Consider the following 22,137-nt stretch of genomic DNA (forward strand, 5'->3'; position numbering starts at 1 on the left):
GCTCAATCACAACAAGGGTACGGGTGTGTACCCGATTGAACTCCTCTTCATGGCAGTTCCACAGGTCCCGCACAGGGGTAAGTAGCCACGGCCACAAGGGATATCCTCCATCATCTGCAAGCAAATACAAATAGGTGTGTGTCACTCTGAGCTGCCACCTTCAGGAATCACAGTCATGGCCGCAGCTATTTGGTGTGGACATGCACATGTCCCTGTACGTATGCACGAATGTCATCCAGATGCATACTATACTGCTATGAGGTGTGGTAGTCTGGATGGCGTTCAATAGATGATGCAGGTTGAAATGATGCATGCTGAGGGGGATTTACTGTGGTTGTACGACAATGTTTAGCCTCCCATTTATGCTGTGTTTACTACACTGTGAATGGACACAGTAGCCACATTGGCACAGTTGCAATCCTGTTTAGTCATGCATTGCTTGACATACACATGGTGGTCAGGTTGTGCGTTTTACATGTGGTCATTGATATGCGTTAATGGTGAGATGTTTGCCAATGATGTGTCCTGTTGGGGTTGGGGGGGTTCAGGTCAGGTGTCATTAGTTCTGCGTGCATTCTCCACTCACCGTCCATTCCCACCCAGGTGGGGTATGCATCCCCCCCTTTCCCACCCAGGTGGGGTATGCATCCCCCCATTCCCACCCAGGTGGAGTATGCATCCCCCCATTCCCACCCAGGTGGTGTATGCACCCCCACCATTCCCACCCAGGTGGAGTATGCATCGCAACACATCCCTACCCCAATGCACTGCCATGGCCCACTCATGCAACTCACCAAGCAGCCAGGCACGTGGTCCAGCATGTCGCTCCATGTGACAGGGTAGCGTGGAGTTACGCAGCACCATGGCATCATGTCTTGATCCGGGAAATGGGGCGCAGCAATGTGTGATGATCTTGCTGGAGTGACATACCATCTGCACATTGATGGAGTTGTATTACTTGCGATTGCGGTACACCGCCTCTACGGCATGGGGGACAACCAATTCGACATGGGTGCAGTCCAGGGCACCAACACAATTGGGCATGCCTGCCAGTGCATGGAAGCCTACTTTAATGTCGGCTATCTCCTGGGCAGTCCGTGGTAGGGATATGTGTGTGCTAGCGTGCTTCAGGAGGGCATCCAGCACTTGTGTCAGCATGCGTGAAAATAGTTGTTGTGAAATGCCATGCTGCTGGCCCACTGTGTGCTGGTAGGTGCCTGTGGCCAGGAAGTGGAGCACAGACACCACCTTTAGTAGCGGGGGCATGGCAGTGCGTATTTTTATGAGGCTGGCAATGTCGTTGCCTATCATGTCCACTATGGTGGTGATGATGTCCCGGTCCAACCGGTACAGGGTGTGGATCTGCTCAGGGGTTAGATTGAATGGACTGGGTCTGATGCGAGGTATTGGCAGCTGCCTACGAGGGACTACTGGCTGCACTGGTGGTAATTGCTGGGCCTGTCTCACCCTCCTTCTCCTCCTGCATCTCCTGTGTGCTGCCTGTTGTTGCTGCTGTTGTAGTTGCTGTTGTTGCTGTAGTTGTAGCAGTATAGGCATGTCCTCTAGCGCCATGATTGCAACAGCTAGTGGTAGAATTTTGGTGTAGGAAGGGGTGTGGTGTGTGGGTGTACTTCTTTTATACTGGGCCAGACTCCACTGAGTCCACCTGTGGTGACTGTGTGCACCTGTGACAGTTGGCTTGATTGCTCATTGCTGTTTGCGGGTGGTCCGCGATGCCTGTATGGCCGGCATCGTGTAGCCTGATTACCGCCTTCGGGATGCCGGTATTTGCATGTCCGTGTGGGTTGTGATGTCCTCCTATTACCAGCATGCCGGTATTTGCTCCCCGAAGAGGCGCGTGTACGCGCACATGCCGGTATAAGGGGGCACGGTACGGGTGGTGCCGGTATTGGCGGGTTGTCGGGTCAGAATGCCCCGGACCCGTTAACGATGCCGCTATTACCATTCCGCCTTCCTTTTTTCATTACCTCCATTCTCGCAATGAGGTCCATTGATTTCAAGACAGCCAGTTTGTAGGTCTTCCAGAGTGTCTTTGATAAGGGGGAAAATGTCAACCCACAAGGTACTACCAAGCATAAAAAGTCAGTTCCTCACTTATTTCTCCAAATGCACACAGCACATTATCACTCTATAATGGCCAGTGGTGAGCGCAAATTTTGAGGCCTATACGTATTTATTTGTGTTGTGATTGCTTGTGATATTTCAAAGTTTGTGTCAAAAAAGGTTTATTCATCTGATAGAATATTTCCTCGTCGATGCTCTTACAGTTCTGATTTTTGTATTCCTGTTTTAGTTTCCACAAAGGAAGCCTGTTCCAAGTCGAGTGGTTCACATTTGTAATCTTCCAGAAGGAAGCTGTACAGAGACTGATGTCATTAACCTCGGAATTCCTTTTGGGAAGGTTACCAACTATATTCTCATGAAATCTACCAATCAGGTAATGTCAAGCTCAATTTGACAACAGTTTAGTTCATGAATGGAGCCACATTGGGTTATATTGTATTGAATTATGCATCATTGATCTGGTTTTCAGGATATTGTTCAAATAGTAAGGAGGGGGCATTTGCCTTTCCTATTTGTCAGTGTCCTTCCAATTGGGATGGCACTATGGCAGCAGTCTGCAACATTTGGCTCCCCAGGCGCTTTGGACTACAACTTTCTATCAGACTTTGTGTGCATGGTCAATGGTGAGGGATCATGGGAGTTGAAGTCCAAAACACCTGAAGTCATTTTGGCACAGCAAAAATACATTTGTATTGCAACAACTTGAGGGTGTATACACATGAAGCGCTCTGACATGATGTACATGATGACAAGATGCACATGGCAGCCCTCCCTCTCAAACCCCCGCCCTCCTGCTTCTTCAGCCATTACTTTTCTCCATGTCAGCAGAGCCGGCCACCTACTGTGCACACATGGATCAATTATTACTGCTTGCACTTGATTTCTTTTGATTTCTGTACATTTCCTTGCACTCTTGTTTCCCATGGGTGCAGGGAATGTTGATCTGTTCTCCTGCTCCCCTTCCCCTGTGTGACAGATACCCCACCCGTTGGCCCCTTATCGAACCACCCCACCCCCACCCTTTCCTTGAGCAAGGAACACGCCCTCAGCCACGATCTCCAGGTAGGCCCCGCTCACTGTGTGCCGAGCGCCCGCAATCCCCCATGCCCTCCCCTCACAGGAAACCTCACCTACCTTCACCCCCGCCACACTTCTTGCCAGTTGCTGCCAGCCGTGTCCCCTCAATCCTCTTCTAGCCTCTTACCATCAATGTGGGAAATGCGCATGTGGCAATCCCAACAAGTCTTGGTTCGATCAAAGCCGCTTGTCAGGAAATATGCTGCATTAAAAACGGGAACTCCCAGCTCTTCAGCAGGCATCCTTCTGCTGCCCACAAGGGGTTTCTGAACATGACGAAAGGAAATGTATCTTGCAGCCCTCATTTGTTGCTCGCAACCCATCCCAGTGACATGGTTCCTTTTGTCACTGGCCCACAATGAGCTGGTGCACGAGTGTCCAAAGGCAAATAGAGTTGATAATAATGGTGATGCATTCCCTGATGGCTGCGTACTGCCGCTGGGGTTCACCCCACAGATCCCAACACTAGACTGACCATGGATCTTCCTTGCAGCTTCTTGGAGCCTTTGAACATGCCGTGGAGCATGCCACCATTCCGTTCTCCGCGCAACTGTTCTGTATTGGGTTTTGTGTACCTAACAAGGCTCATTCAGAAGATGGCATATGTGCTGAGGTGAGCCGGGGTGCAGTTCTGGGCCCCTTGACCTGTGAGGTGCCAGTACAACTGGGATCTTCTTTAACTGGTTCCTTGGGAGATGACCATCAAAAAGGGAACAGCTGTCGTAAGTCCTCCTTTAATGGACATAACAGAAAGTAATGCCTGTTCTTGTGCAGAATTGGTATTCCTCCTACCGAATCAAGGTAGTCAATCGGCAGGAACCACTTCATATGTAATGCTGATTGGACTCGTTGGTGATGCTAATTTCTTCCATTCCTTCAAGCTTCCTGTATGTTTTGCTATGTAGGGCCGGGAGGATAGCTCGGGGGCAATGCGTTTGTCTTGGAAGCATGACAACACAGAGTTACACAAGTTTGAATCCTGGTCCCACGCTTATAGACTGGTCTCCGGTATTAAATACATTATAAAAGATTAATTATTTAATTATGTTAATTGTTTTCTAGAGAACATTGATTCCACAAATGATGGTCCCTAGTTCCTATCAAGCTGGGCGATTATTCTTCGTTGGAGAGGTTTGTCAGTACTGGACGTAGATAGGAACGAGGAAGGTCTTCAAAGCTCTTCTGAACTGTAGATACTCCATGGTAAAACATAGGTGGACTAGCAGTGAGTTCCTGATAGTGGTCACGCTGAACAAAGGTGTGGTTACCCATTTGTCTTAGTCTAGTTCTGGGTATCACCAGGCTGCGCGAAGAGGCCAATCTTAAAGTGCAGGAAAGTGTGCAATTTGCTGCGGGACCAAGAAAGGGATAACTGCATGTAGTGCTGTATGTGTCATACATAGTGACTTAATTCTAGCCAATGCAGTTGCCTAAATGCCAGGCAGGTTCTCATTTGTGGAGTCTGGAAAGAACAGGGGTGCAGCCAGGATATCCTGACATGGTGGGCCTGCACAGAATGTGTGTTGGCCTAGGGCAGGAGTCTACACAACGAAAAAATATATATTTATTTCATTGGGGCATTTACTTTAGCATGCTCGTGTGGACCAGGCCAGTCTTTGAAGGATTTTAGGCTAGTTTATACTTTTAACTAAATAGCTAAAAGGCACAATTCTACCAGCTGCCACGTTCTTATGACTTGGAATGTAAAGAGAAGTGTGCCCAAATAAAAAAAAATAGTTTTACTAATATTCTTTCGAGACACACAAGACACAAAACTGTGTGCTAAGGGCACCTTTTTGCAGTCATTGTTGGATAAGAGTGTGCAGCTTGTTTGTGGCGTGACAAAAGATTTCAATAAACATAAGTACTTCAAAACTGTTGTAGTGTGAGTTAAAGAACTCTTAATACGGATGTGCAGCATCCGTGCATCTGTGTACATTTCAGAATGAATAGCTAACATACTGCAGTCAGACAATGGAAATACTGCCTAAAAAGACATGTATTCAGTTATGTGCCATGGTTCCACTTACATCCCTGAAAGGTACAGAATTAGTTGAAAATATTGTGGGGCTCATTTTGCTCAGAGTGGTTAGTAATAAACATGAAAAATGTAAGAGTCACACTTATATGCATGCTTTTTATTAAACACTTCCTTTTTGTAGTTTTGCATTGGAAGCACAGATCTGATTTACACATTCCACCCCATGCACTCTGCAGTTAAACCCAAATGTCTTAATGCGTGTATAACATTTTCATGCTGGCATCAATGCATTTGATTCCTATCAAATCCACACATTTTTGGAACATGGGAAAAGCAGGACAAGGCAAAAGTACTCCAATGTAAATGCCACCTGCCACGCATTAATGGCAAGCTGCATTTACACTCTTTGCACTATGAAGTGTAAAAAGAAGGCATACAGACAATTTCCTCTGTCCTTACACTTCTTTCCAGGAAGTAGAGCAAATGAAAAAATTGCATGTAAGTTACCTTTTTGCATGTAAGGGTCAAAAGTGTACACAGCCATTGACCTGGCCAATGGTTACCGGACATTACCCTTGAGTAGGGAAGAGCAATACAAGCTGGCCTTTACCTTTGGGGAGTAGCAATACACTTGGACCCGAACCCCCTTTGGATACATAAACTCTGGCAATGAGTTCAACATCTTTCTGCATAAGGTCATGCCTGATTTGGGCGAAAGGGGAAACCTAGCCTATGTAAATTATGTCCTGATCAAGCGCCCAACTGTGGAGAAACATATAGCAGAAATCTTTCCGGGTCCCGCGAGGGGACCAGGGAGCTAACAATGGGCCGGTCGTAATCAGCCAGTTGTTAGCACACGCACCCATTCCCATTGAGCCCTATGCGGGCTCAATGGGAATGGGGAAGGTCCGGGCACGGGTTCCCTGTAGGAGGAATTACCGGGCCCTCCAAACTCGGAATGGCCCGGTAATTCCCCATTCAGGGAACCTGGACCCGATTTTGGAGGCAGTTGGCTTGAAGGTGGGATTTTACATAAAGCTCTAGACGAGTTTTACTTGACTCAAAATGCGCGTGAGGAGCAGACTAAAATGGCTCAACTCACGGCTCAGTCATATTTCCATTTGCAATTCATTGCAAAATAAAGAGGTCAGTATACTGAGTCAGACCGATGAGCTGGAAAAGGCCCATTTGTAATCTTCCAGAAGGAAGCTGTACAGAGACTGATGATACATATAAAGAGAGTGCAGAAACCATAAGCCACCTTCAACACCAGTTGAATGACCGGACAATTCAACATAGAGTGTTGTTGGATGAATTTGTGGCCTCTAAACAGTCCATCTCCAAAGATGGGGTGCGGTTCATTGGCTCTATTTCTCCTGGATCTGGGTAACATACATAACAAAGCACCTAATAGAGACAGTTGTTACTCAGTGCATTCACTCTTCAATCACTCATTCCTCTTATCCGACTTCACATCTAAATTTAGGAGACTAATTACACCTGTGAGGTGTCCAACAATATTTTAATGTATTTTAATGTATTTAAACACCTTTTTCTAATTTTAATATCAAAGTTGTGAATAAAAACATATACACCTACGTCCCGTCCCCTTTCTTCCATACTTATGGGACATCTCTCCGTTCTGTGGGACGGGACCAGAGCACTTTGTAAAAAGCATCCAAAATGTTTCCTAAAATGTGTCCTTCCTCTCTTTCCTGCGCACGGCCGTAACTCTGCCCACCTTGGCTCTGCCCCGCGCATCACCCATCAGTCCTTTTCTCCGCACGTTTTGGACTGGACGCACTTGCATCCTCGGAAGATTTTCTTCCCTTTTTTCCTCTCTGGCTCTCGCTAGCGATCGTGTACTAGTCTGTCTATTTCGTTCAAACTAGACTTTCCAGATTGTTCATCGTGTCACCTTCGCTTCGCGAGGGCGGATCCCCATCCTCTTTGTTTAGAGTGTTTGGGTCCGGGTCACCGTTGGGATTCCTGCTTTTACTGCGACTCCCTTTCGGTCCGGGCACTTCAACGCCGGTTGGAGCGGTTGGGAGGAGGTGTTCCGACGAACTCCTCCTTCGAATTTTCAGGCTTTCATCGACGAAAAGAAAAAACGCCTGGTAAATTCTTTACTTTTCAGAGCACCCAAGCCGGGGGATACCTTTCCAGGTTCCTCTCGGGCCGGGAGGAACGTTGATCGCTCTGTCACCGGGGGTCGCCCTGAGGTGCCCGTTGGGCCTAATAATTGTACTGGAGTTTTCTCTGAGGGTCTCCATAAGGGGCCTGTGGATACCAGAGCACTCTCCGAGGCCCCTCCTGTGAGGGCTGTTTGTAGACCCAGTTCTACAGAGTCGTGGGATTCCGGAGCTCGCTCTGAGGCCGCTCTATCGGCTTCCCTCAAAAATAAGACTGGGTTGCACCCCGAGGCCTTTGTGGGGCTTGGTGTCACTGAACGGATGTTCAAGGCCCGCGCGGATAAGGCTGTTACCGGACGTGGGTCCGAGGTCCCTCTTACAGAGGCTAAAGTTAACAACATTTCTGAGAGGCCTGACACGGCCTTATCGGTGAAGGCTGTTTCTCACCGTTCCTGCTCTTGCGGCGACACCAGATCTGTTGAGGGGGAAAAGAAGGAAAGTTCTTCTTTTACCGGCAGTGCCAAGGTCCTTCCTGGGAAGGCTAATTTGGCAGTTGGTATGTCGCAGAAACATTCCAGGCCTCATAGTACTGGCTCTGCCGAGGTTCCTTATGTTAAAGGTAAAGTTAAGACCCCTTATCCATCGACGGGGACCCCTGCCTCACTTCCTCACGTGCCGCAGTTCCCGTCAGGCGATGACAAAATGGCACCCGTTCCAGCCACGACCGCGGCAGCCATTTTGGTTGCTTCCCCTACAACTACGCCATCGGCCTCAGGTGTAGGGCTTGGTTCCTTGGGTGAACATAGAGTTCCTTGTGCGCATCCTTATTGGCGGATGCCCCTTCCTCACAATGTTTCGTTGCCTGCGAGGTCGGCACCTTTGATTTATGTGGATACGTCGGTGGAGGGGCCGGTGTGGCACCCTTCCCCGTTACGTCCCTGGAATTGTTCTCCTCATGAGAGGCCTCCTCAGGTTCCATAGCAGTCCCCGGAGTACGCCTTTTTCGGTAAATTTCAAACGCTCATGCGTACCGACCCCATGAGCGAGTATTTCAAAGGGCTTTTTAGGGAGATATATCCGCCCGCGCCTCCGGCTCCACCCGTTCCTCTGGTGGTTCTGCCGGCGCCTCCCTTGCCTACGGTGCCTTCCCCGACTCTTCCGCCTTTGCCCCCATTTTCCCCCGTGGACAAGGCAGCGCCCGACATGGCTCACCAGGATCCTGACTTGTCGGATGAAGAGCAAGGCGATCAGGACAACGAGGACCTGCCCCGCTCTATTAGAGCTTTTCATGACCGGGTACTGGACATGATGTGCTTCTTAGATGTTCCGGTGCCTGAGGCACCCACACCGCAGGAGGGCATGCTTTCTGGGGCGTTCACCCTGTCTCCTTTGGAGCGTACCGGCCTGTTTTTGCAGAAGGACGTTTTGGCCGAGGTCCGCAGGGTCTGGGAAAAGCCACACTCTGGACTTTTCGTCAATAAGAAAATTTACGCGAGCTACAGGCTGCATTCTTCAGAAGAGGTGGCCCTTTCATCTTGTCCGCCTCCTCCTCCACAGTGGTGGCTGCGGCCACGTTGCAGTCCAGGCCTGCAGCATTCTCTTCCACGACGGCTACTCAGGTTCTGGGAAAGGAGGACAAGCTCCTTGGCTCCCTTGGGACAAAAATCTTTGCCAACTCGGCCTTGCAGCTCAGGCAGGCCAATGCCGAACTGGTGTTGTTAGGGAGAATTCTCTCTTTAGGCTGAGTTTCCTAACCTAGTGAGTCCCCCAGCAGCTTTGCTGGATTTCTGGAGTTTGTTTTTTTCCTCCTGCCAAGAGTGAGACTCTTTTTCTCCCACTCTTGGACATGATTTATTGTGTTCCTTTGACTGTTAATGGGCCTCATTACGACCCAGGTGGTAAGTTACCGCCTGGGTCGTACCTTTACCACCATGGCCATGGTGGTTGGCGGACTTACCGCCCCATTCCGAGGTTGGCGGGGCGGTAAGTCCCCAATCCCCATTTACCCATCCCCATTCCCATTTTTGCCCCATAGGGCATAATGGGAGTGGGGAAGGCGTTAATTACGCCACCGTAAATTACGGTGGCATAATTAACAACAAGGTCCCTTAGCGCCATGGATTTTAACACCTGCTAAAAGCAGGTGTTAAATCCTCCATGGCGCTAAGGGACCTCGGAATCAGGCGGTAAGGGTCGGCGCTGTTTACGCCGCCATAAACCCCTTACTACCTGGGTCCTAATGAGGCCCAATGTGTTTTATGGGCTATGGGGTCCTTTACTCCATAGGGTCTCATGTGTTTTTATTATGTGTGTTACACAGCACCCTCCTTGCAGTTACACAGGGGTGTCATAGTGACCCCCCACCATAGACTCCATACCCTGGGACTGACTACTGTCTCCCAGGGCATGTAAAGTCACCATTGGCTTTACTAGTCCCAAATTATTAACAGAAACCAGTACAAACCATCATATTGTGGACGTACTGGTCAGGGCAATTCGATTGCCCCCGGGTCTGTTAGTCGAGGGGGCACGTCTCCGTCCCCCCTGATCGAGTTTTGGCTGGTGGCAGTGGAAACTACTTTTTATATTCGACCGCGAATATTTTCCTATGGGATTTTCCCATTGTTCGAGGCTACCAACTTTAATTATTTAATTCTCATAGCCTTGAACATACGGCTGGTTTATTTATTTAATATTAATTCGCCGGTTGGTATTTTTTGCCTGGACTCGATTCTAAAATGGCGTTTGTGTTCTCTTCTGTGATTCCAACCCAAGTCGAACCCTTTGTTCCACTTTTTGGCGGGCTTCTCCACAGAAGCCTCCAAAAGTGGTGCCACTCTGTCTGGGTACCACAGGGGGTGCGGGAGGGGGTTTAGGCACCCTGGACTGAGTTACCTTGGTAACTCAAGTCGCACTCTTGTGTGATTGGCCCAAGTGGTGAGCCGGCCGGCTCACCACTTAGCATGTTTGATTGACAGCTAGGCTGAGTGAATGGGGGTATGCTGCATAAAAGCAGGGCTTTGGGGACTGGAACTTCAGAAGTCGCCACAGGACCTGAGAATCCGACGAGGGAGAAGCAGAGCTGACCTACCACGACGACACCACCGGTGGAGCCCTGCAGAACCGACTCACCACTTCTCGACGACAGAGAAGATCTCCCGGCTGGAGAGGCTTCTTCCCCTGACTGGTGGACACAACCAGTTTTTACCTTCCTTCTTCGCACCTCAGACCGGTTTGTGGTCGAACTGCCCGTGCCAAGCACCCCGGTGGCCGGATAGCCACTCATCACTGAACCGCGAATCAACGGACCGCTCCTTGTACCTGAGAAACTCTGCGGCTGGTTTCTTCCCTGACAGTGCAACAGACTCCTGTCTTCCTCCACGACGAGATCCTCTCTTCCCCCGGATGAAGCACCGACTTGCATCCGCTGCCAGGAACAACTGCCCCCGCTGGAGTCTTCTCACCACTTTAAGGTACCGTGTCCGTCAGACCTCCCTTTCTAAAGATTGCTACAAGGTAATAATAACTCCTTAACCTTCTGGACTGGGCTGGCTGCCTTGACCCTCTAACTGGTCCCTTTCTTTGGTCCAACTCCTTTTTGAACCATTACAAGACTTTTGTGCACTGCAACCGTGTGACCTTGGACACATTTCGTTTTGATCCTCTGAAAGTGGATCCGGTCTATTGAACTCTAACTTCACGGTTTTACTTTGCCTTCCTCGCTTGTTATGTTCTTGTAAAAGTGTTGGGATCTGTTTCAACTTGTTCTCTGCTTTTCTCTCCCTTTTAAAAACGAACTATTAGAGTGCCATCTACGTTAAGCGCTCACCGCTGTCTGAAAATAAGTGGGGCTTTACTTAAGACTTGTCTAATATTCTTTTAAGGGAGTGTATATCTTTTAGTGACCGTGTTTTTGAATTGCTTACTATTGGTGCCTGTGTGTTACACCAAGCCCTGGTCAGTGTTTACTTGTTCTATTGTGTTCTCTTGACCTATTGTGAATACTCTGTATACTGCCTAACTCTTCTTGAGGGAAGTCTGACTGCTCAGCCACAGCTACCAAGTGAATCTGTGTGGTACAGACTGCTACCAAGTGGGTTTACTGCCAAACACCTGTAGTCTTAAATCTTTTGCAGTGGTCCCAGAGGGAACTGCACAGGTTTCTGCCTAACACTGGTGTACAGCGGTGGGATTTGTATTGAGTATACACTTTAGAGTGCTTGTTGAACACTTTAGGACAACTAACCACAGAGCTTAGCACTAAGAAGCTGATTTTCTAACTATGTCTGCTATGGAGAGTTATACCCTAGAATCATTGTCTGCCAAAACTGCTGATTGCTTAAAAGTATTGTGTAGACATAAGAATCTCTCTGAGAAGGGCAAGAAAATGGAACTTATAGAAAGATTGTTAGAAAACCAAAGTCTGGGTGGTACAGAGGAATCTACCCCCCCCCCCCCCAGCAAATGTAGAAAACAGTGATGGTATTGATCTGAATCAAAGTCTTGATAATGAGTCAGAAGAGGGAAGTGAACCTAATGAAGTTAGCCACTCTGAGCCTCTGTCTGCCTTAACTACTTGACCTACTGGGCCTATACCAGGTCCTACATGTAACCCTGCTTATTTTGAACTTGAAAAAATGAAGCTTGAATTAGAATACAAACGTTTTATTGCTCAATCTGAAAGAAACCAAGAGCTAGAGTTCAGAAGAATGAATGCCCAGGCTGAGCAGAAGCAAGCTGAATTAAGACTCAGAGAAATAGAGCTTAATCATGAACTAGAAATGAAAAAGTTGTCTGTGGAAAATGCTTCTCTCTCCTCTGGTTTCTCTAGGAGTTCCAGTCCCAAAAGACCCCGGATGCCTAAGGAATTAGTGGGTATGTATGAACCTAGATTGGATGTGTTGGATTGGTCGAAAATGTTTGAGTATAATCATGGGCTCCAGGACATCACCGGGAATGAGTTACTTCCCTGGTTGTTCTCTAGGCTTCCCCCTGTTGCAACTGATTTGGTAATGGAGTTGGGGGAGGTGGATAAGAAGGATTATGAATGTGTGAAACTAGCTTTGATAGCTAGATTTGGGAAGACCCCTTCCCAGTACCCTAAGAGGTTTAGGACCCTCAAAAAGCATGATGGTACCCCTTGGGCTACCTTGGTGAGTGAAGGGTTGAAAAACTTAGAGGGATGGATTAAGGGTTACAAAGTGAACAGTTATGAGGGTATGAGGAATCTTTTTATGTTGGAGTCTATTTATGATGCCTGTTCTCCTGAGCTCAGACAGCACTTGGCTGATTCGAAGGAATTAGATTCCAGGAAGTTAGCTAAGGCTGCTGACTTGTGGGTTGCCAACAGGGCCACTCACAAGGATTCTGGGGCTACTCAGAAAAAGGATGAGGGAAAACAGCCAAAAAAGGACTCCAAAGATAATTCCAATTCCAAAAAGGGCCCCAAACAAAATCAAAAGGGTAAGCCACCAGGGAAACCAAATCAGGCTAATGTACCTCCTGGTGCCAAACCAGAAGGAGGTCAGAACAAGCCACCATTCAAGAAAGCATTTGGTAAATGCTTTGTTTGTGGCTCTACTGACCATGTGAAAGGAGATCCCAGATGTAAGGGTAAACCTTCAGGGGTCCAACTTGTCTCTTTAGCCTTCGCTCCAGAGGAGGAAGTCCAAATGGCAAGTGGAAACTTTATATTACTGGCTGACAAACACATTGGAGTCTCAGCCAGTGTTTCTTTAGTGTCTCTGGGTCTGTGGGAACAACAGAACTTAGATGTCTATAATTCTATCCCAGATAATACTAAAGAGTATTATAAGGACAGTGTCCAGGTGAATGGTCAGGAACCCCTGCCATTAGGGACACTGGGGCCAGCATAACTGTGGTGGACAAATTGTTTTTTCAGGCTGAGGATGTTGCTAAGGCACCCAAACGCCTCACCAAGATAGCTGGAGGGCCTGTGCAGATGCTTCCCCAATTGCCAGTTCTCATCCAGTGTAATGACATGACTGTGACGATACCTGTCAGCATACAAAGTGAGGTGCCAGGAAGGGTTCTGCTGGCTTGAAAACTCTTGGAGTAGTGTCACACACCCCCAGACCTCTTAGTAAAAGGTTACAGGAGCTCACCAGACCTGCAAGGGAGAGAACCATGAGAGGTACTCCCAAGGAGATGATGAAGAAAGAGATCACTCCTGCTCCACTGGAGATGTCAGCTGCTGTCTCTAAGAAACTAGAAGAAAAAGGGAAACCTAAAACTTCTAAAAAGAACCTCACAGCCAGCACTCCAGTGCAGCCAACAAGGACTTCCCCTAGGTTGTCCAAAGTTACACCAGTAACTCCTCCTCCAGCTGAGGCTAAGAGGGAGGTACAACCCTGTGTGGTTGAACTAGACTCTGAAGAAGAGCTAGTGAAAGGCCAGGAACTCATTGGAGATCTGGATCCTGTTGACCATCCTGAGCTGCAGTCTTTACTGGCAGAAGGTGGACCCAACAGGGCAGACTTCACTAAGGGACAGAGAGAATGTCCAACTCTGGAAGGTCTTCGCCACCAGGCAGATGCTCAGGCTGAAGGGCAAGAGCCTGGGAAATATAGGTTACACTGGGAAGATGGCCTCTTGTACAGTGAACCAACTGAGTCTGCACCTGGGGACAACAAACGACTTGTAGTACCCCAAGAGAACAGACTACAGTTCTTGCAGTTAGCCCATGAGATTCCTTTGGCTGGTCACTTGAGTTTCAAGAAGACTAAGGAAAGGCTCTCACTCTACTTTTATTGGCCAAAGATGGGGGCTGAAGTAGATAAATACTGCAGGAGCTGCCACACCTGCCAGACTTCTGGTAAGGTTGGCTCCAAGAATGTGGCACATTTAGTGCCTCTCCCTGTAGTGGGAGTCCCATTTGAGAGAGTAGGGATTGACATTGTTGGTCCCCTTGATCCTCCAACTTCCTCAGGCAACAGGTTTATACTTGTTGTAGTAGACCATGCTACTAGATACCCTGAGGCAATTCCTATCAGGACTGTTACAGCTCCGGCTGTGGCTAAGGCCCTCCTTGGTATTTTTACCAGGGTTGGGTTTCCTAAGGAAGTAATCTCTGACAGGGGGTCAAATTTTATGTCCCACTACATGAAAGCCATGTGGAAAACCTGCGGAGTTACTTACAAGTTCTCAACCGCATACCACCCTCAGACAAATGGGCTGGTTGAAAGGTTCAACAGAACCATGAAGAGCATGATAGGTGCTTTAGAGGACCCCCTTAAAAGAAAGTGGGACCTTCTACTGCCATGCCTTCTCTTTGCTTATAGAGAAGTCCCTCAGCAGGGAGTAGGTTATTCTCCCTTTGAACTTCTCTATGGTCATCCGGTCAGAGGTCCAATGGCCCTGATCAAGGTGGGGTTGGAGAGTGCTCCTTCCCCCAAGCCAGTCAGAGTGACTGACTACGTGATAGGTCTCCGAAGGAGAATGTCACAAATGATGGCAGAAGCAAGCGATAACTTGAAAGCTGGACAAGCATTGGTCAAGCACTGGCATGACCAAAAGGCTAACATGGTTGAGTTTACTCAAGACCAGCTCGTTCTCGTTATGATTCCAACAAGGCAGAGGGCCTTGCAAGACAAATGGATGGAACCCTTGAAAGTTGTGGGTAAACTTGGAGAGGTCAACTATCTGGTGGACCTGGGAAACCCCAAGGAGGCTCCAACAGTCTTCCACACCAACAGACTAAAAGGGTATGTCTCCAGACCTGATGTAGGAGCTTTGCTTCTAGCATCATCAGAGGAAGCAGAAGAGAGTGAAGCTCTTCCTGATCCCCTCAGAGGCTTACCTTTAGACGAAAAGATTGAAGGAGTAAATCTCTCTTCAAATCTGACAGCTGAGCAACAGGAAGAGTGCAAATCTATGTTAAATCAGTTTGCCTCTCTGTTCTCACTTTCACCAGGCTTGACCCCTTGGGGACAGCATGACATACTCACTGGTGACTGTCTGCCAGTCACAAGCAGAGGATATCGAATGTCAGAGAATGTAAGAACCCACATCAAAGATGAGGTCAACAAGATGCTTGATCTCAGGGTAATCGAGCCCTCTACTAGACCATGGTCTAGCCCAGTTGTGTTAGTACCAAAGGCAGGATCTAAAGAACTTAGATTATGTGTGGATTACAGAGCTCTTAATGCAGTCACTAAGACTGATGCCCACCCTTTGCCAAGGACAGTTGAGTTGGTAGATAGACTTGGTGCAGCCAAGTTCCTCAGCACATTTGACTTGACGTCAGGCTATTGGCAAATAGCCCTGACAGACCATGCCAAGGAGAAAACTGCATTTTCTACCCCAGTTAGCTTATACCAGTTTAAGGTTATGCCTTTTGGATTCAAAAATGCATCTGCTACGTTTCAAAGGATGGTAAACCAGGTTCTGAATGGGATGGAGGACTTATGCATGGCATACTTGGATGACATAGCAGTGTTCAGCAATTCCTGGGAAGAACATGTGGACCACCTGAGATATGTTTTGCAGGCTCTTGGAAAGGCCAATCTGACCATAAAGGCAAGTAAATGCCAGATTGGACAGAGCAAAGTGGTCTACCTTGGACATGAGGTAGGAGGTGGAGAAATAAGGCCTTTGCCCAGTAAGATTGAAGCTGTGCAAAATTGGACAACACCTACTACTCAGACCCAGGTGAAAGCCTTCTTAGGTCTCACTGGGTATTACAGGAATTTCATTGAGAACTGTGGGTCCATAGCTTCTCCACTGAATGTCATCTCCTCTGCTAAATTCCCTAAAAAGGTTAGGTGGAATGAGGAATGCAATCAGGCCTTTGAAACCCCGAAAAAGGCTCTTTGCCAAGCCCCAGTACTCAGAGCTCCTGACTATCACCAAACTTTCATTGTGCAAACAGATGCTTCAAATGTAGGAATAGGTGCAGTCCTCAGTCAACTGGATGGGAAAGGTAGGGAGCACCCCATTTGCTTCATCAGTAGAAAACTGAAGGATCCTGAAACAAGGTGGGCAACCATTGAACAAGAGTGTTTTGCTATTGTGTGGGCTCTGAAGAAGTTTAGGCCATACTTGTATGGTTCTACTTTTGTCATTCAGACTGACCACCAACCCTTGAGATGGTTAATGCAAATGAAAGGGGAAAACCCAAAACTATTGAGATGGTCAATCTGCCTTCAAGGGTTTGATTTCACCATTGAGCACAGGTCAGGGTGTCACCACCAAAATGCTGATGGTCTCTCTAGGATGTATATCATCGACTAGAGGTATGAGATTCATCCAGGAGTGTATTAAATCCTCCTGTCCTTTAGTGTGGGGGGGGGGCGAGTGTTAGGGAGAATTCTCTCTTTAGGCTGAATTTCCTAACCTAGTGAGTCCCCCAGCAGCTTTGCTGGATTTCTGGAGTTTCTTTTTTTCCTCCTGCCAAGAGTGAGACTCTTTTTCTCCCACTCTTGGACATGATTTATGGTGTTCCTTTGACTGTTAATGTGTTTTATGGGCTATGGGGTCCTTTACTCCATAGGGTCTCATGGGTTTATATTATGTGTGTTACACAGCACCCTCCGTGCAGTAACACAGGGGTGTCATAGTGACCCCCCACAATAGACTCCATACCCTGGGACTGACCACTGTCTCCCAGGGCATGAAAAGTCACCATTGGCTTTACTAGTCCCAAATTATTAACAGAAACCAGTACAAACCATCATATTGTGGATGTACTGGTCGGGGCAATACGATTGCCCTGGGGTCTGTTAGTCGAGGGGGCACATCTCCGTCCCCCCTGATCGAGTTTTGGCTGGTGGCAGTGGAAACTACTTTTTATATTCGACCGCGAATATTTTCCTATGGGATTTTCCCATTGTTCGAGGCTACCAACTTTAATTATTTAATTCTCATAGCCTCGAACATACCGCCGGTTTATTTATTTAATATTAATTCGCTGATTGGTATTTTTTGCCAGGACTCGATTCTAAAATAGCGTTTGTGTTCTCTTCTGTGACTCCAACCCAAGTCGAGCCCTTTGTTCCACTTTTTGGCGGGCTTCTCCACAGAAGCCTCCAAAAGTGGTGCCACTCTGTCTGGGTACCACAGGAGCTGTGGGAGGAGGTTAAGGGACCCTGGACTGAGTTACCTTGGTAACTCAAGTTGCACTCTTTTGTGATTGGCCCAAGTGGTGAGCCGGCCGGCTCACCACTTAGCATGTTTTATTGACAGCTAGGCTGAGTGAATGGGGGTATGCTGCATAAAAGCAGGGCTTTGGGGACTGGAACTTCAGAAGTCACCACAGGACCTGAGAATCCGATAAGGGAGAAGCTGAGCCGACCTACCACGACGACACCACCGGTGGAGCCCTATGGAACCGACTCACCACTTCCCGACGACAGAGTATATCTCCCGGCTGGAGAGGCTTCTTCCCCTGACTGGTGGGCACAACCAGTTTTTACCTTCCTTCTTCGCACCTCAGACCGGTTTGTGGTCGAACTGCCCGTGCCAAGCACCCCAGCGGCCGGATAGCCACTCACCACTGAACCGCAAATCAACGGACCGCTCCTTGTACCTGAGAAACTCTGTGGCTGGTTTCTTCCCTGGCAGGGCAACAGACTCCTGTCTTCCTCCATGACGAGATCCTCTCTTCCCCCGGACGAAGCACCGACTTGCATCCGCTGCCAGGATCAACTGCCCCCGCTGGAGTCTTCTCACCACTTTAAGGTACTGTGTCCGCCAGGCCTCCCTTTCTAAAGATTGCTACAAGGTAGTAATAACTCCTTAACCTTCTGGACTGGGCTGGCCGCCTTGTCCCTCTAACTGGTCCCTTTCTTTGTTCCAACTCCTTTTTGAACCATTACAAGACTTTTGTGTACTGCAACCGTGTGACCTTTGACGCATTTCGTTTTGATCCTCTGAAAGTGGATCCGGCCTATTGAACTCTAACTTCACGGTTTTACTTTGCCTTCCTCGCTTGTTATGTTCTTGTAAAAGTGTTGGGATCTGTTTCAACTTGTTCTCTGCTTTTCTCTCCCTTTTAAAAACGAACTATTAGAGTGCCATCTACGTTAAGCGCTCACCGCTGTCTGAAAATAAGTGGGGCTTTACTTAAGACTTGTCTAATATTCTTTTAAGGGAGTGTATATCTTTTAGTGACCGTGTTTTTGAATTGCTTACTATTGGTGCCTGTGTGTTTTTCTAGATGTGGTTTTTAAATAAATAATTATATCTCTTTTACACCAAGCCCTGGTCAGTGTTTACTTGTTCTATTGTGTTCTCTTGACCTATTGTGAATACTCTGTATACTGTCTAACTCTTCTTGAGGGAAGTCTGACTGCTCAGCCACAGCTACCAAGTGAATCTGTGTGGTACAGACTGCTACCAAGTGGGTTTACTGCCAAACACCTGTAGTCTTAAATCTTTTGCAGTGGTCCCAGAGGGAACTGCACAGGTTTCTGCCTAACAGGTGTTAGCAGGGGCTAATATACGGATGTGGAAAGGTTCTGTCAGAGTTTGAGGAATTCATCCCGGTCGAGAAGCTGGAAGACTTTAAGGGGGGATTATCCGGCGCCAGGGTCTTGGCCCAGGATCTCCTGGAAGCTGCGGCTCATCACGTAGACACCTCGGCTAGGGGCCTTATGCTGGGGGTTGATACCTCACGGCAGGCGTGGCTGCATGCCACTAAATTCTCGAAAGAAGTGCAGGACAAGGTGTTGGACCTTCCGTTCGATGGTAAGGAGCTCTTTCATTCTACAACAGATGTAGAGCTCACCAAGACGAAGGATAGCACTCAGACAGCTAAATCCTTGTTGGTCCTTGTTAAAACCCCTTTCAAAGCCCAGAGACCGTTGTCGCAAAGCCAACCCTCCTCTGGCTTTAGGTGCTTCCTCGACCGGAAATCTCGCAGAGTGGATACCCCTTCGGCGAATAACCGCCGTAGGCAACAACGGACTCGGTTTTTCTCCCGCTCCTCAGCCTCCTCCTCAGGTGGTAACACCACCGAAAAACCTACAAAATGGGGGTTCTCCGCACTCGCACGAGACCCCGGTGGGAGGACGCATTGCGTCTCATTGGGAGACGTGGCAGACCATTACCAAAGACAGATGGGACTTGTCAGTCGGTCGGGCTGGTTTCCGCTTACCCCTACCTCCTACCCCACCCTTCAACCCTCCTTTTCAGCTGTCGGGCTCGCCCTCCCTCAAAGCCGAGGTTCAGAAACTGCTGGACCTCAGAGCTGTGGAACCCGTTCCCCTCAGGGGACGAGGGGAGAGCTTCTACTCCCGGCTGTTTACGATGCCCAAACCAATAAATGCTGGCCTGCGCACCATCCTAGACCTTTCCCAGTTCAATCTTTTCCTACCCCAAGAGAAATTCAAGATGATCACGGCCAGCCAGATACGGTCCTCCTTGCAGATGGGCGATTAGCTCAGTGTGGTGGATCTTCAGGATGCGTATATGCATATTCTGATTTGGAATCCAACCAGGAGATATCACCGTTTCTCTTTGGGAGAGGAGCACTTCCAGTTTCGAGTGCTTCCTTTTGGCCTCAGCTCGGCGCCGCGTGTCTTCACAAAGATGATGTCGGTGATTGCGGCCTGTCTTCATCTGCAGGGTATCCATGTGTATCCGTATTTGGACGATTGGCTCTTACGCAGCCCTTGTCCGCTGAAAGCAGCAGGCAATCTTCAGTCTCTCCTTCAGCTCCTGTTCCATCTTGGGCTGTCGGTGAACTGGCGGAAATCTTCTATGACGGTCTCGCAGGACTTGATTTTCGTGGGTTTTGGCTGGAACACGATCGACTGCAGAGTGTACCTGACCGGGGACAGGATGGCGGATCTGTTATCCACGTGTCAGATGTTTGCGCAGTCGGAGAGTATGTCGGCCTGGTGGTTCCAGAGGCTTCTGGGCCTCATGGCCTCGTGCGTGTTGGCTCTTCCTCTTGCTCATCTCAAGATGAGGTGGACCCAGATGGCTCTTCGGAGTTCTTGGCATCAGGCTGTGGACCCGGATTCCAAGCTGATAATGATTCCGGCTTCCATGAGAGTGGACCTGGAATGGTGGTCATCTCTCAGCAACCTGTCAGTGGGTGCAGGGTTTCAGGATCCAGCCCCAACCGTGACGCTCATGATGGACTCCTCCCTCCTGGAGTGGGGTGCGACGTTAGATCCTCTTCAGATCTCGGATCTCTGGTCATCTCAAGACAAGCTCCTTCACATAAATCATTTAGAGCTTCTGGCGATCTTCCTAGCGCTCAGGGCGTTCAGACCGATCATAGCCAACAAGGTGGTCCGCATACGCACGGACAATGTGGTGTTGATGTATTACATCAACAAGCAAGGGGGAACCAAGTCCCCCCCCCCTCGTGGACCTGTCCATCCAGATTTGGGAGTGGGCTGTGCTTCATGGTGCTTGGCTGCTTACAGTGCACATCCCGGGCCAGCTGAATGTCACAGCGGATGCCCTCAGCCGGCGGACAGTGGTCAGCTACGAGTGGGAGTTGAAGGCGGAGGTCCTCTCATGGATTTTCTTGTGTTGGGGCACACCGGAGGTGGGCCTCTTCGCTACGGCGGCAAACAAGAAGCTTCCTCAGTATTCCTCCAGAGGGGGGCTGGGAGCCTCCTCTCTGGGGGATGCTCTCGAGATTCCATGGCACGACATGAGAGCTAACGCCTTCCCGCCTCTGCCTCTGGTCCATCGAGCAATTTGGAAGTTGAAGAACTCAGTGAACTGCTCCCTTCTACTCATAGCCCCGTGGTGGCCGGCCAGGTTTTGATTCTCAGAACTTCAACACCTGTCGGTGTATCCGCCGATCAAGTTACCAGTGACCCCCGATCTTCTTCACCAGGGGGAACAGCGGATGTGGCACTCTGCCCCACAATCGCTCAGCTTGGCGGCATGGTGCCTGAGTTCAAGTCTTTAGAATGTCTTAACTTGTCTGTGGATAACATGCGTATTATCCAGGCAGCCAGGAAACCCTGGACTAGATCCCAATGCAGAAGTAAATGGCTCAGGTTCTGTCATTGGTGCTTGGAAAAACAGTTGGACCCAAGGGGGGCTACAATTGACACGGTGCTGTCCTTCGTATCCTTCCTAGCAGAGTCGGGTGTTCACGTTCTGTCATGCAGAACTTACCTTTCAGTGGTCTCCGCTTATCTTTCTACGGACCAATGTTCTTACTCGCTGTGTAATCCAGTGGTTAAGAGGCATTTTGCAGGCTTGACACGCCTTTACTCTCCAATTCATAGTCCGCACCCGCCATGGAATCTAAATGTAGTCCTGACGGTGTTGTGCCGTAAGCCTTTTGAACCAATGGCCACGGTGGACCTCAAGTACTTATCCTGGAAAGTGTCCTTTTTGGTCGCTGTTACGTCAGCGAGGCGGGTGAGTGAGCTCCAGGCCTTGTCGGTGGAGCATCCCTTTTTGGTCTTTCACAAAGATAAGATAGTCATACGGACGAATCCTGCTTTCCTGCCGAAAGTGGTAACTGAATTCCACCTGAATCAGTCGATCTCCCTGCCGGTCTTTTTTCCGAACCCTACCTCAGAGGCAGAAAGGGTTCTGCATTGTCTCGATGTCAGAAGGGCTCTTAAGTTCTATCTGGACAGAACTTCCGAGCTTACGAGTTCTTCTCAACTGTTTGTGACTTTAAGTAACTCTCAGGGTAAGCAGGCATCTAAGGCAACAATTTCTCAGTGGATCGCCTCCTGCATTACGGAGTCTTTCACCGTCCAAGGGCTGAAACATCCTAAGGGTATTCACGCACACCTGGTGTGGGGCAAGGCAGCCGCGGTTGCTTTTCAGAAATATGTCCCCTGGGAGTCCATCGCTAGGGCAGCTACTTGGGCCTCCCCGTCTGCTTTTTGTAAGCATCATTGTCTTGGCATGAGC

General features: G+C 48.8%; 1 protein-coding gene across 2 annotated transcripts in view; it reads left to right on the forward strand.

Moving 5' to 3' along the window:
• The window catches only part of RBM20 (RNA binding motif protein 20), a 1,237,556-nt gene that overhangs the window by 965,398 nt on the left and 250,021 nt on the right, over positions 1 to 22,137 (forward strand). For both annotated transcript variants that reach the window (XM_069611772.1, XM_069611773.1), the window contains exon 6: positions 2,315 to 2,458. In XM_069611772.1, coding sequence (XP_069467873.1) covers positions 2,315 to 2,458 — 144 coding nt within the window. The remainder of the gene's footprint in view (positions 1 to 2,314; positions 2,459 to 22,137) is intronic.

Source organism: Ambystoma mexicanum, chromosome 8 (genome assembly GCF_040938575.1).
Source record: "Ambystoma mexicanum isolate Mex_15411 chromosome 8, UKY_AmexF1_1, whole genome shotgun sequence".
NCBI classification, from domain to species: domain Eukaryota; kingdom Metazoa; phylum Chordata; class Amphibia; order Caudata; family Ambystomatidae; genus Ambystoma; species Ambystoma mexicanum.